The 13,653-nt window shown below is 40.9% G+C and overlaps 1 protein-coding gene across 5 annotated transcripts in view; it reads left to right on the top strand.

Annotated features, from left to right (window-relative positions):
• ctnnd2b (catenin (cadherin-associated protein), delta 2b) overlaps positions 1–13,653 on the top strand; it is a 135,709-nt gene that overhangs the window by 11,358 nt on the left and 110,698 nt on the right. For all 5 annotated transcript variants that reach the window (XM_029524303.1, XM_029524302.1, XM_029524300.1 and 2 more), the window contains exon 2: positions 13,501–13,613. In XM_029524303.1, coding sequence (XP_029380163.1) covers positions 13,501–13,613 — 113 coding nt within the window. The remainder of the gene's footprint in view (positions 1–13,500; positions 13,614–13,653) is intronic.

Genomic DNA, 13,653 nt, shown 5'->3' with positions numbered 1-13,653 from the left:
TCATCCAGTTATATTATGCAGAGAGCTTAGCAGATGGTTGACTCTGCAAAGGCAAAGATATCGCACTTTATATTTGATGAGCTTAAGTCTAGTAGTGGACGCTGATTATTTCATTACAGGCGAACGAAGATAGATACAGATGCAGCAGCACAGAATGAGCCAGGATGTCAGAGCATGAAGAAGTGAACAAACTGGACTAATTTCCATCAGCTCCACTCTTTCCCAACATATCCCGCTGCAGATGCACAATACTGAAAATCAGAACTTGTTTCTGAATAGAATAGAATGTACATATACGTATAGCTCCCATTTCACTTTCAAAGATTTTATCACTTTATTTAACATAAAAGGTGTCAAGATGACTCATAACTTTAACATCAGCACAAAATCTTCACAAAACAGCAGTTTGGTGAAATAGATTTCTTTCAATCCTTTAATGTTACAAATCTTGGGCCTTTTTGTGTGTGACTGGAGCTTACAAACCGACAGCATCCCATTCATCTTTATTTGCATTCTAATAAACCTGATAAAGTCAATGACTTCACATATTAAATGTATGAAGTTCATATATTTCTTAGAATATATCCCTAAATATCCTCATAAACCCAGCATGAGTCCCCAGCCCCCGTGAAGGCCACTGACATTAGAAGATGTTTCTGTTAACATGATTATTATATCACAGAAGCATTTATAGGTAAGTCAAAGTGCCATTAATCAGACTAATTAATAAGGAAAATAACACTAATGAAACAACTGCTGAACAAATACTCTCCATTCACCACATTAATACTTGTCAAAATTTCCTCAACTGAATCAGTAGCTGGTCTCCACCTCCTCCGTCTCCGCTCTCATCTCACATTGTCCGTAATAAAAGCGAATCTCATCACACATTTGCAGAAAGTGCATATTAATAGCCAGCCTTGATCAAAGCCTGGAGGAATCAAGGTCTGCTTTTCTTCTTGACTTGTTTAATTGGTCACGTCTCGCAGGACGGCGCCTTGTTTTGTGTCATAAGCTATAAATGCACAAAGTCAACATGAACATAGATGTACCTGATGTATATGATTATGATTGTGATTCTGTACTGTCCATTAATGCTTGGTGTATGGATCAGCTCGTATGATAAGTAATTATCCTGCTTCCTCTGCAACATACTTAGAATCTAAATGTTACATCCCCAAATGGGAAGAAAAAAAACGCTTGTAGGAGGAAATTTACGAAGAAACAATTTTGAGTCTGGTTTTTCTGCTCCAACATCACCTGGGCCTGCTTCAAAGCACTTTGAGGTCATTTTCAGTAATTACTGTCATCATTTTGTCGATAAAATGTCAAAAAATGCCTTCCATGGTTTCTATCCATATAGCCTATCTGCTGATCTAGTTTTGCCCAAATGTTCACCTCACTGTCCTTTTAAGAAGCACTTTAGAAACCGGAATAAGAAAGCCTTTCCTTTTGAAAATGCCTCATATTATGAGTCCCTTTTTAAAAATGTGCTTTCATTGATTTCTCGTCAGACGACCAATTGGCTATTTAACTGTTTCTGTAACTGTTGCCAACATGTCTCAAAAGCAACCAGGATAAATTGAGTGCAGCGAGAAGATCAGGCTGCATCTGGTGTACCCTTTTGAATTTGGCCAGTGCTCAGGGTTGAGAGTGATGGTTTCTAACAACACCAGGACTGTTGAGATGTTGTCCAATGCTGTAAAGGTTTGTTTTTTATTGTATTCTTAAATCTTTCTAGCATAAATGTTTTTACTGAGCTTTTATTGGGCAGAGCTGCTCATTTCTCCCTGTTTACCAAAGCACCTGCAGATACAATGTGCTGTTTGGAAGTGGGGTAGTATTGGCATTCTTCCCAGCAACCGGCAATAAACTGAGATAAAAATACACCACAAGGTGTTTCAGTGTTATTAGAGCAACAATGTCAAGAAAAAACTCCCCAGAATTCTTAACTTTTATCTTTTTAACTTGTTCACGCTGGCTCTGAGCATTTTGCATCCATAAGTTTTAATTTGCCCAGGAGTTTAAATGAAAAAGTTAAACTTGAATACTGGGTAAACAGTTTTTCCTCTTTTGCAACATAATGAATTTATTTTAGACTTGTTCTTAATATTGGCGTCTAACCCCTTTGCTAAAAAACAATCTGTTGTGTATGTTTTCACAGGGGGTTGAAAACACAGACGGCGGCTATCGTAAAACAAGACAAATCTGTCTGGTTTGGGATGAGCATTTAAGTAGTCTTGGTATCGGCGGAGCATTAAATCTCCTTGAATCTGTCTTCTCGGAAGCTGTAGTTATCCTTTCCTTTATTTCATTTCACCTCTCTCTCTTTGTGTGTCTCGTGTGGACTTGTTTTCCTCTGCCTACGGGACAATGTTGTTACTGACTGGATGTAGTTAATAATTTTCAGGCCTAAAACAATAGCACCAGACAGCAGCGTCCTTAGCTATACAACTGCCTTGACATTTTCTCATTGAGCAGACCCTCTCCTCCTCTCCGCCCATCTTCTGAAACAACTAAATGTCAAGCGAACACCACGGGGCACAATTAGACCGCTTCACACTCAAGAGAGAGAGAGGGGGAGACAGCTACAGCTGGAGCACACATACACACACACATACGTCAACTTTTCTCCCCACGCAACCCACCGCACAACTGTCCGACAGTCATTTATTTTACTTTCCTAATTGCTTTAATGGGTTTTCAGGGGCCAGCTTGCTCTTGTTGTATGCTGGTTCCTGCACACTAACTTTCTATTGGTCACTTCTCCATCTCCATTAATAAGCTTACCGTAGAGCTCAGTCTTTAGTAATAGAATCAGTAGACAAGCAAATTAATTGTGGAACCTGATCATTAGGACATTCATTTTTGTCCCTTTTGCTTTGCTGCTACGATTACTCAGACACACATGCACACATACGAAAGAAGTCTTCACTTGCAAAGTTCATAATGCCTAAATGTTTCATTAGTTGGTGTTTTAGTTTCATTTTTGAGTCCTGCATGATAAGGAGTCTGGGCTTTTTGTGTTGAAACTGTATTTCATTTTGAAAGGAGGCAAGTTTGCAAAGAAAGAGAGAGGACCAGTTTTTATTTGTTCGTCTTGCATCAATCTCATAAAAACATTGATGCATCTTGTGGTGTTAAACTATGAGGACAAATGCAGACAAAACAATTGAAATAAAAAATTACTTGTCTCGCTTACACTGCAGTTTCTCAAGGTCATTTGTAGATGGCGACTACCACAAATTCGCAGCACAGCAGTGTAGTGGTTAGCGCTGTTGCCCCGCAATAAGAAGGTTGCAGGTTTGGTTTCCAGGCGTTTCTCTGTGGAGTTTGCATGTTCCTCCCATGCCTGTGGGGATTTCCTCCAGGAACTCCAGCGTCCAAATAAATCATATTTGGGTTAACTGGTGGCTGTAAATTGTCAATGAGTGTGAGTTGTTGTTGGCCCTGTGATGGACTCGTGACCTGTTCAGGGTGGCCACGCCCAGCGGCCCCTTGCAAAATGGAAAGTGGTAGAAGATGAATGAATTTGTTTTCATGAGTTAATATTTACTGTTACTTGTACTGGATATTTTTGAGTTTTCCCACTTTCTTTTTTTTTTTTTTTTAGCTGAGCATGTTTCTTTCAACCAATAAAGCTGATGGTCTGTTTGAGCTGTGTATTATCTGCTGTAAGCCCTTAGAAGACTTTTGGTTATTTGAAACCACACCATAGCATTTTCTATCGGTCACCTCTGGAAGTTTTTACTCTTTTGAGAATAGGATGACAATGATTACATCATTATATCATTACAGACTGATGTGTGACATTTCCATCTCAATAACTGTTATCCATGTAAAATGAACTCAACTATACACTCTATTGCACATAAATGTAAGTTTATTTGCCAAAAAGAGTTCCTTAGTCTGTAAAAATGTTTATGTAATGTCTTGTCTGGTTGAAGAAAGTGTGACAAAAAAAAGAAAGTCTGACAAAGTAACTTGTGGTGATGTTGGTTTACTCTGGTTTGTCTTCAGAGACTGGAGATTTAAAACAGAAAGGTTGAATTACAAACTGGGGAATTTTGGAGGTTGACTCACACAAGAGAGAATCAGATAATCACAGTGTCTGCTGCTTTCATTTGGAGCCCTCCGTTTCATATCTGTCTTCTTTGACTCACCAAACACACAGGAAGCACAACACTACTAACACAACTGCTAAAATCATTGTCATCTCATTTATTTTCAATAACATTTTACCTTGTACAGCTGCTGTTTGAATTCTAAAGTGTGTTTATGAATCCTAACTGAAACCTGCAAACAGTGGCATTAGTATTTGTTGACTTACCAGTGTAGATGAAGTCAGCATCATGTTTCTTGAATTGAGCATGCTAATCAGCTACCCCGGCCTATGGTGAGCAACTGAAGCATCCGGCCAGCCCTGACGTGACAGAGGAGTGGCTCAGTGGGCGGAGGCTTACCCCCTTCCTCAGGGCCACTCCTAACCAACACAACAGTGGCTGGAGCAGTCACCACCACCCACAAGTACCAATAAGAAACCTTGTCCAAAGCTTTTATCCACCACCATTTAACCTGAACTGTGACACATGGTGTTATTGTCGGTGCCCACTTTAAGTGAGAATGTTTCTAGCTTTGCTACTGTGAGAGGATAAAAGAAATACAACTTGACTCTGCTCAATGAAGTTGTTTCCTGTCAAGGAATGTTTTATATCTCTTACTCCAGTGATTTTGCATTGTTGTTATTGTATTGAGAACAAAAAAAAAAAAAAAAAAAGGTTATCATAGCTCATATCTTTCTAGCCCAAGTTTATTTATATCACAGGCTTTCCAGTGCCAATTTGTAACCGCTGATAACCTTGACGGCATCACCTGAGTTTAAGACTCGAGAAAGAACCAAGGAGACTTTATAAAGCTCTTTTCACAGACTGAAGTTCAAGAGTGAGAAAATAAACTCACGATACCAAATTCCAATACCCTGCAGAATTTCAGCTGTACAAAATCTCTCAAAACTTATAGCGATCGCACTCGCAAACAAGCATGTTGAAAGATGCTGGGAATTTATATTCTGAGGCTCAGACTGACTGCCCGTAACACCAAATTGATCGGGCTGATCTGTCTAGTTGTAGCCAAATGCTCACTTGATGACCTGCTCATGTGCAATTAAACCTGTGTTCAGTCTGTCCACAGCCAAACAGCCATGTAAACTGAGCCAATACAAATTTGAATAAAGAAATGACTGGAGGCTGGGGCTTTTGCAAGCAGCACGTACTTGCTGGGATGTCGTCATTGGCTCAGTTTGCACCGTTTGAACAGAGGGGAATTGGACAAGTTGGGATAAAGGGAAGCAAGAACAAAGGAAAGGATTTCAGATAGTGTGACACAGGACATGTTGTTGGGAAGCCATGGGTCTGAATTTCCAGTGCGACTGCATTTGGGTAAGAGATGGTTGTGCACGTTTGTTTTTTCTCTTCATTTTTTTCACCTCGCTCCTCAATTTTTTTTATGTTTATATTACAGCACATTCAACTATAAAATGCAAATGACAAAATGAAAATGAAAATTTAAGCTCACTATAAGGTTAAAATAAAGGCTTGTAGGCAGGTGGTAAGGTGCTATAATTGAATATAATTCTTCTTGCCTTTTTAAGGACTTGTTATGAGCTGCTGAAGTCAATTATAATAACCTAGATGGAAATTACAGATTTCCCTCAAAGGGATTTCCTGCCTGTACAGCCTCAATCCTCAGGCTCAGGCTTTGGATATGGAGAAAAAGAGGAACCTCAGTCATTCCCTGCTCGCTGTGACCAGTTGCAATAGCGTAGTTTGCAGCCGCTTCACTCAGTCACCCAACAGATAATATTTCTCTTTTATGGAGAACTCCAACTTAATTTGAAAAACATGTACACTGATTGTAATACATAACTCAGTGCCCTCTGGTCATTTTAAAATAATTCAGTCCAGCATTAATTCTTCCAGTGAAGATTTGATTGTTTTATCATACACAGTCTGCTTATAATTTGATTCTGCAATTTATGTTCTTCTAAAAACACATGACATGACATCCCTATGAGCTCTGACCTGCCTTTAAATCTTGGGCCATATTCAAGAATTTAATAATTATTGAATTCTCCTTAGGAAAGAAAGCAGATGCCGAAGGTTTTCATTTTCACAAAAGTAATGAGAGCACCTAATAAGAACTCCAAGACTAATAGCAGGGCCAAGGTTGAACCCTGTACTATGGAGGGCATCCTGTCATATGTATGAACTTACTTGCTTCTTGTACAGTGATTGATTGACAGGATGGAGCTTTTGCATGAAGCATGTATGTGTTGTGATGTTATGATTGCTTTGTTTCATGTCAGTCATGGAGAAGTGAAGGTGACAAGGGGGTTGAGGAACATGTTCAAAGAGCTTTAGAATGTGAGCATTACTCTTTGGACATGACTTATGGGTCCCACTGCATATCAGTAAGAAATTATAGTGTTTCTCATTTGGTTTCTGTGTAGGCACTAAAACCCCATCTGGTAGAACCTTATTTATTCTTTTCACTTGAATTAAATGCCGGTCTGGCTGAGCCCTTACAGCATTATGAAAAACCTTGAGGTTTTAAGGCTGTCTGTTTTAAGAGTTGTACCAGTAGTTTTTGAACTGAACTAAAACCCAATGCATATATTCAAAGTGTAATCTCTGCCGGTGTTGTTTGCTTTCATAGCTAGTGTGCAATGAAACTTGAGAAAGGTTGAACCATCAAGGATCCACCTGTTGGAGCTAGGAAAACTCATTTCTTCCCCACATTTGAAGTTGGAGTGGAGAGGATTTGTTGTCTCATCTGTTTTTCAGGAGTAATGCCCCCCCCCCCATAAATAAATACATACATAAAATAAAAAAGGGCAGCACAGTGTCATAGTAGTTGGTGCTGTTGCCTCACAACCAGAAAGTTGTGGGTTCGGTTCCTGGCCTGGGGCCTTTCTGTCTGGTGTTTGCATGTTCTTCCTGTGCCAGCGTGGGTTTCCTCTGGGTACTCCGGTTTCCTCCCAACATCCAAAGACATAATTTTTGTCTTAACTGGTGACTCTAAATTGTCTGTAGATCTGAGTGTGAGTGGGTGTTGGTCTCTGTCTGTCTCTGTGTGTTGGCCCTTTGATGGACTGGGGACCTGTCCAGGGTGTACCCGGCCCTCACTCAGTGTGAGCTGGGATTGGCTCCAGCACCCCCCATGTCCCGGAAACGGATAAACGGTTGAAGATGAATGAGTTCATTAATAAAATAATAAAGAGAACATGAAAAAACTTTTCATCCATTCATACCAACATTACATAACATGGAGGCTGTCACTCTGAAAGTGGCCAAATTTGGTAGCCAGGTAGTTCAGAGTTCACCTCATCAAGTAAATTTGACACACTGACAGATATTGAAACCCCAGTAATCACCAGTAGCAGCCGTACTGACAGTGAGTGAGACGTCAGAGCAGTTCTATTGCTTTTCCATTCTGTGAGACATTGTTCAGTCATTTAACACTGTATATTGGACAAATACTGTACATTTGGATAAATATATTCACATTAACCCTTCCTAATCACCTATAAACTGTAATATGCAGCGATTTACTGACAGAAGTAGCTTGCCAAGATGGCAGATATTATATGTAATAAAGTAAGACTATCAAATTATCTGGCGAGCATGACATTACATTGTGTACTGCCAATGTTGTAGTGACAGAGGACACGCTAGAGGCCTGAACAGTTACTACAGCTTGCTTGCAAACTGTCAAAGCTTTGCTTACTCTGACAGTTAATTGGGGCAATGCTGACTTTGCCTATACCACCTTTAGTAGAACAGTTTGTATTCTGAGCCCGAACCCTTAATAACCCCTGTGGTGCCGTAAAAGGTTCCTGTGATATTCATGAAGTACCTTACAGAGACTTGTATAAAAGTGGATGGTGTGACACCAGGTAATAGATGAGCCTCCCTGTTTTCATATTTGGAACTGCCTGGCTTTCCATTCTCTGAAGACACTGGCATGACAGTTTGCTATTGGTCAGTTCGCTGTTAGCCAGAGGCTCATTTTCGCAGCAGCTCAATTTCATGAAAGTTGAGCTGCTTTGTGTTAGCTGAAGCCCACGCTGAAACTGGTGATTTCATGAAAATCGCCTGTTTTTACACTTGATAAATCATAGTTCTGCTCTTATCAATGCTGACCTAGCTGGGCCCTGACTGCACATCACACAATACACTAATGATGACTTGTTGCTACATTTCAGAAACAGGTAAAAATAGTTTCATTTGCTTTAAAATGATCTGTCTGTGTTGAAAAGGGAGGCTATCTGGATAAAGGTCTTGCTCTTCCGCCTCCATATTCTCTTTACATCTCGTGTTACCACATAGAATTTCACTGAGGCAGAACTGTGTGTGTGTGTCTGTGTGTGTAGGCATGTGGATAGGGCCACTGATTGTGTGAAGGTATGTGTGTGTGTGACTGAGTGTCGGCATGAGCCTACTGTTTTCAGTGTGTGTGTGTGTGCCTCCCTCCATCTTGCTCCCCTTCCATCTTTTGTCTCTCCTGCCTCTCCCCTTCGCCCAAAATCCCTCCTTGCTTTTCATGGTGATGGTGGGTGGGGGGAGGAGTGATGTGGGGGGGGTGGGGAGGGTTGCAGATGGTGTGGTCAGACAGAAAGCGAGAGAGAGAGAGAGAGGGAGAGGGACAGTGTGTGGCTGGTGAGAAGCGGGCTTTTTTGGCAGGGTTGACCGGTGGGAGGGCCCATTGTGATGCAACGTTGCATAAATAATGCCACGGGGCTTCTAAATGCTCCGTTGCTATGGGGACCTTTGTGCCTCAGTGAACACTGTGTGTGTGTGTGTGTGTGTGTGTGTGTGTGTGTGTGTGTGCATGTGTGTGTGTTTCACAGCCCCCAAGGAGAGACATAGAAAGAGACATAGACAGACACGGAGCGAGAGAGAGAGGGGCTGAGTTGCAGTCAGCTCAGGTGACACTTGTAGTCTCTCTCTCTCGTTCTCTCTTTTGCTTGTAGCGTCCTGGCTCAGGGCAGATGAGCGTATGAAGGAGGAAGACGAGCGTTGATGTTTTTTAGCCAGTGATTTTTTTTTTTTTTTTTTTGTGAAGTATGGTCCATGTGAAGGTATGTGTGCTCTCTTTTCACTTCATTTTATTTCTACCCCCCCCCCCCACATTTCCATCACCATTACAGAGCAGAATTCATTTTGTCAGAGACTATGTGATTTCCCCTGCAGTAACAGGTGTCTGTCTGTCAGCCCTGAGTTGGAGGGGACCGGAGATTGGAAGGGTGTGTGTGTGTGTGGGGGGGGGGGGGGGGGTATTGCTTTTGTTTGGCTGTTTTTCGAGGAGCCTTAAAACCAAATTCTCACGATTCGCCATCCAGCCAGCTAGTCAGCCTGCTTAGCCTCTCAGCCTCCATGCTTTGAGCTGCACCAAAGAACTGAAAGAGAAAAAAACCCACAAGCTTTTCATCTTTTCTTTCATCGGCCGTGGGGATGTTGCCTCAAAGTAGATTGTTTTTTCTCTGGTTTACTCCTCTTGCATCAGCTGATGGGGATGTTTAGATTGGTTCAGCTGGCACAGGGAAAAGTGTGCAGCGATGTTTGAGATGTAAATAGAGATGTGGATTTGCAGCAGTGTGGCTAACCTGGGTTTGCATCAAAGAGTTCCAATACCAGCATGGCTGGTCAATGTGTGCGTGTGTGTGTGTGTGTGTGTGTTTGCGTATGTGTGAGAGAGCTCATGGCAAAATGTGCTCTTGGAGACACTGACTGCAGCAGGAAGTTCTCTGTCTGCACCATCATAACACAACCATCGTAACACAGTCGCTAAAGTTCCCAGTTGTATGGTGATAAAGCCTGGGTTCAAAGATGTGCTTGAGTACTCACAGTTCGCAACATCAACAAGTTCACGGTCGTCGCAACTGCTTTGATCCCATCACATGGTGGCCTCCAGCACCTTCAAGTCAGACATTTGTTGAACATCGTAGAGGCTGAGTCACCCACATGCCCCCGAGAAGTGACCTTCTGGCATAACTTTAGAAAACCACTATGATGGTGATCTGAGGCCACTACAGGCTCTAAGAGAACTGGCTTTTATGTTGTTGTTGTTTGATTAACAGGTTGTTGAATGCAGCTCAAAATACACATCAGCACAGGTATTTTTGTGAAACTATCCACCCTACAGTGGAAAGACACCCATGTTGAAGTTGTGTAAACAGGGAAGAGTCCGCATGTCTCACAGCAGTTTATATGTGTGCGTTTGTGTGAGCAGTGAAGCATGTTAACAACAACAACAACAACAACAACAACAACACAGCGCTCTGCATTCACAACACTTTCCATTCCGCTATAAACGGATTTAGATTTACCCTGTGTTACAGCATAACATGTATGATAGCAGGAGATTTCTCCTCATCGTGTCATGAAACCAGTTGGAATCTGTGTAATGTTGTTACTGTTAGTGGGTCTCCACTGTGTTACACAGTGGTTGTGTGTTCTCATATGCGACTCTGCAAGCTGTGTAGACAATCGGCAGAATCAATACAAACGTGTGCTGTCCACATGTGCGTATATGTATGGCACGCATATGTGTGTGTGTGCAAGTCTATATACTATTAATCGAATATTTTGCATAATTATAATGACATTCCCAATTTGCATTAATGATTTATTATAATCAAAATGTGTTATTATGGTGGAGAGCCCGGTTTTGCCTCAGGCATCATCAGTGTTTAAGCTCCCACAGACCGGCACTCTGCTCTCTGTCAGACCTCTATGGCACGAAATTGTATAATTACTACGAACGGCATTAAAGCTCTGCCTTACTGGGATATGTATTTTAAGGGTGTTTCAAATGTTAAACTCTGCTAAAGTTCTAACAGTTGTTCCCCTGGTTGTGTATGTCAGAGTCTTTGTTCACGTTAACTGATGTGAAATTGAGTTCTGGGTATTAATAGATTATTTTGCCTGAAGACTGAATGAGAGTGTTCAATGTGCAGCAAGACATTTATCCAACATAGTTAAATAATCTCTTTTCCTTGAGGCATATGGTTCACTGTCACTCAGTTCATACATTTGTAGGTGTGTAACTTATGAAGGTCCAATCGCCTTGAGGTCTGAAAATTTAAACCACACTCTCTGGCAGAGTAGCTTGTCTGTAATCGAATGCTGCCTGATGAGCAACAACTGACCATGGCACCCATTGAAAAATTATAACATTGCAACGGTGTGGCAGATTTTGGTTTTACCTTGTACCTTGTTTGGACCTTGCTTATAAAATAAGGCCCTGGATTCATCTAATGTAGCAAGAAGAAGCCCTTTGTTTTGTTCATCTGTCTGACTGAGGACAGATGCTGTTACGCCGTCATGTGATGTTCGATACATACACCAGCCTTTGCAGGTTTGAAAAAGGGTGTGGTCAGAGCCATGAGCACGGAGAACCCACATAACAATGAAACAATTGTAGGTTGTGGTTGTGTAGGATGTCAACGTGTTGACAGGCGTCACAGCTGGAGCAATCCCATCTCAACATGGACTCCAGTTTGTTGCAGCGCCATTTGTTTTATCATCTGGAAAATTACAGAAAACCTATTGAAACTTCAAATCTAAATAATCACTGTCATATAAGTGCTTCGGTTTGTGTTCATCCATTCGAAACAATGCACAACCCAACCGAATTAATTTTGTTAAACATCAGTTATGTTTAATCAATAATGATAGGTGATAAGACAAAATAATCCTATAATCAGTTGAAGGTTTGCATTTATCATGTAATGAGTGGTTATTGTTCACGCATCGAGCAACATTATTAAGCATAAAAAAACAATAAAAACAATAAGATTCATGCAAGAACAACGAGGGACTATCGTGTTGTTCAGAGAGTCATTGCCAAGAAGCACTGATGTTGCTCTTTTGTTAGCACCTCATGAGTGCACACTTCTGTTACATACACATATGCTATTCATGGAAACATCAGGGATCCAAAATTGAAGCTGTCATATATTTCCCGTTGGCGTTCATGAAAAGATGTAAGTAACATAAAAATCTAAGTAGAAGTCGAAACAGCCCAATAAATCACAAGAAACATTTGACTTCTAAATGAAACATCAACTAAACATAAATTGAACATAGGAAGGTCGTGTAGTCAAGCTATGCTCAGTTCTGGCACGCCTAACATGGCCTGCGCACACATCAGCTGATCTGCTCGTCAGTCCAGTCCACCAATCCTTTCTCACATATTCAGTTGGGCTCTCTATTTAAACTGTTTCAACCAGCCTACCTCTCTTGCTACTTTATTGATCTCCAGCTGGTAAATTTTTTAAATTCTCATGATATTCAGACTTGTCAACGTCATTTCTGTTGCCACTGATGCCTGCACTCTTCTGGATTTTGCTGCTGCGCTCCTTGCCTCAAGCCACTGCACAAAATACATTTCTTTTATTGCATTTGTAATAACACTTGTTTGACGTGTTCCAGACTGAAATTGAAAATTTTTATTGTTTTCGCCCCTTTAAGGTTTGACTGGAGCTAGTCTAACTTTGTCATCTCCTGCTCTCCGCAGGAGATAACCCTAACCCTAACCCTAACCCTGTTCATCTAACCCAGGAAATGCTTAATAATGTGCAACAGTACCATAGGGATATGCACATCATTTACATTGTCATTTGCAGATTTTCAGGAAATTAATGTAGAATTTGCCTTGAATTTTGATGGAAAAGGAGCACATTGATCCATTATTGTACTCCTGAATCTCCAACATTCACGGTTTATTCTCCTTTTTTTAAAAAGAAAGGATTTGCACAATGAATATTTGATTCAGTCTAAAATTCTCAATCAAAACTTAATTTATGCATTGTTGCACTGAAAAAAAAATATGTGTGTATTTATTGATTAAATGTTTGGGTTACAATTTCAATTATATTAAAGTCTGCCAGTGATGTGGTGGCATTTAAAGAGGGGGTGTTATACTGCAGCTACGATTTTGTTTTTAATTTGGGTAACAACCTTTGCACGCCTGCCTTCATGACTACAGCTACATAGTAACAGCAGGATGCAAATCCATATGGTTTCAGTGTTGAATGATTTGTGTGTAGAGCATCAGACTAATGCTTTGATGTGAAGCATGTGGTACTTTATTTCAAAAAAGAACTAAATTCTTCTGTGGAAACTGCATGTGTTGTTTCCAAGTTACGGGATAATAAATGTCACATTTTTGATGGCTTCATCTTGCTGCCACATTTATCACAATCTTCTCTGAGGATATCTGGCAGTGTGGAACTGGCAGACCTGCTGATATCTGCTGTTTTTTCTCACCACAGACTGAAGAGTCCATTTTAACAACAATTAAAAATGCGTCAGGGGGAAATGGGGCCAAAATAATGATCAGGATTGAAATTTACTGTCTGTAAATCAGACAGTAAATTAAGAGACAGATTGTTCTGACATTAACTCTCTCTCTCTTTCGTTGTCCCTTTTTCTCCAGGAGCTGCAGTTTGAACGTCTGACCAGAGAGCTGGAAGCCGAACGACAGATTGTTGCCAGTCAGCTGGAGAGATGCAAGCTTGGCTCTGAGACTGGAAGCATGACTAGCATCAGGTGTGTGCATGAGATTATGTATGTGTGTGTGTGTGTGTGT

This window comes from Echeneis naucrates, chromosome 17 (genome assembly GCF_900963305.1).
Source record: "Echeneis naucrates chromosome 17, fEcheNa1.1, whole genome shotgun sequence".
NCBI classification, from domain to species: Eukaryota; Metazoa; Chordata; class Actinopteri; order Carangiformes; family Echeneidae; genus Echeneis; species Echeneis naucrates.
The sequence above is the reverse complement of the archived record's forward strand: the minus strand, read 5'-3'. Positions and strand labels throughout refer to the sequence as shown.